The 1,448-nt window shown below is 36.1% G+C and overlaps 1 protein-coding gene across 1 annotated transcript in view; it reads left to right on the top strand.

Moving 5' to 3' along the window:
- The window catches only part of nvl (nuclear VCP like), a gene marked incomplete at its 3' end in the record, with an annotated part of 13,053 nt that overhangs the window by 2,660 nt on the left and 8,945 nt on the right, over positions 1-1,448 (top strand). Inside the window, 3 exon segments of the mRNA XM_014002109.1 lie at positions 123-175; positions 688-778; positions 1,205-1,268. Coding sequence (XP_013857563.1) covers positions 123-175; positions 688-778; positions 1,205-1,268 — 208 coding nt within the window.

Raw genomic sequence — 1,448 nt, 5'->3', positions numbered from 1 at the left:
TGTACTTAAGTACAGCGTTTGAGTACTTTCTCCACCACTGTTTTTATTGCAAACTTATACTAAACAGGAAGTTGTGTGTAAATATGAGCACAAACGTTGCTGATTATATGTTGTGTCTCTAGACTGGACTACGGCAGGAGGAACAAGACGGCTTTCAGAATTCATGTAGAAAAAGGTAAGAGTGACAATCGCTGTCAAAAATATGTCAGGTTTGTGACAAAATGAGTAAAATGTATGTATATTTGTTTAAATACAAAGATGGTTTGTATTTGTTAAAAGTGCATGGTTTTTTTTAAGTTTGCTAAGAAATAACAGTGGTGCATTTATTCAAGTCAAATACTGCTTTTGTGACTGATGACTTCTATATAACTGATTTTATTTATGTGGCATGGTGTCTGTAGAAGTATATAGTGGCAGAATAAAACAGCTGAATTGAACATCCCTCTCTGTTTAGAGAGGTAAACACTACCGTTCCCAGCTGATAACCACCAGTTTTCTGTTTTGTTTTCACCAAAAAGGGGTGGGGCTGCATGACCTGACGTCAATTTGCTCCATTATTCAAAAGGAACAAAAATCTAATAAAGTCTCGACTCTAACGAGCAYGTTAAAGCTTTATTAATTAGTCACTTCACGTTCCTAATGTTGCGTGAGGAAACCTAACGACTCTTCTCCTCGTGAATTTCCAAGTGTWTGAAGCCGTCAAGGAGGAGTCTGATCTGAATGACCTGGAGGCCAAACATTTAGCCAAGAGAGCCAAAAGCAGCCACAATGATACCGGGTAAGAATGTCTCTTCACTTTGGGCTTTGAAAAGCTGTGATTTCTGCTGTTTTTTAAAGTACTTTTTTATATGAATCCCAGTTCAGGGTCAGAGGAATTACCAGATTTAGTTCCACTGGGATGGGAAAATAACAGGAAAATCTTCCTTTTATTACAGGAAATACTAWATAATGAAAAGCATCATGTTTACAGATGACGAACATGTTTTAGTAGTATTTGTATTCATTCATCTATAGCATGAGAAAAGCAAGCAGAACATGGTACAGAGTGTACTGTTTAGCTGTAAAACTAGTGAAGTTGGTACAACGTTCTGTYACTCTGCTTCTCCGCTGAATRTCAGTAAAATAGATAATCAGTGACRGTGAAGTGGYTGAACCTTTAAAACTGAAATGAAATAACTGATTTGTTTAAAACCTGTGTTTTCAGAGAWGGCAGCAGTGACTCAGAGCAGTCCTCAGACACAGAAGAAGACCGCCCTCCAGACAACTCTGTAAGGAAATAAACTTAACATTTTGTTTTGAAGACAAGATGAGGAAACATTRTAAATGTTAGAGCCATAAAATGTAGAATAGGAGTAACTTCATGTTTATTTTAACATGGTTGCTTTAGCTTTAATATCAGAAACCAGAATAGTTTTTTATAATTTAAAAAATATTAAAGAACTCACCAC

Source organism: Austrofundulus limnaeus, unplaced genomic scaffold (assembly GCF_001266775.1).
Source record: "Austrofundulus limnaeus strain Quisiro unplaced genomic scaffold, Austrofundulus_limnaeus-1.0 Scaffold0, whole genome shotgun sequence".
In the NCBI taxonomy this organism is placed as follows: domain Eukaryota; kingdom Metazoa; phylum Chordata; class Actinopteri; order Cyprinodontiformes; family Rivulidae; genus Austrofundulus; species Austrofundulus limnaeus.
The sequence above is the reverse complement of the archived record's forward strand: the minus strand, read 5'-3'. Positions and strand labels throughout refer to the sequence as shown.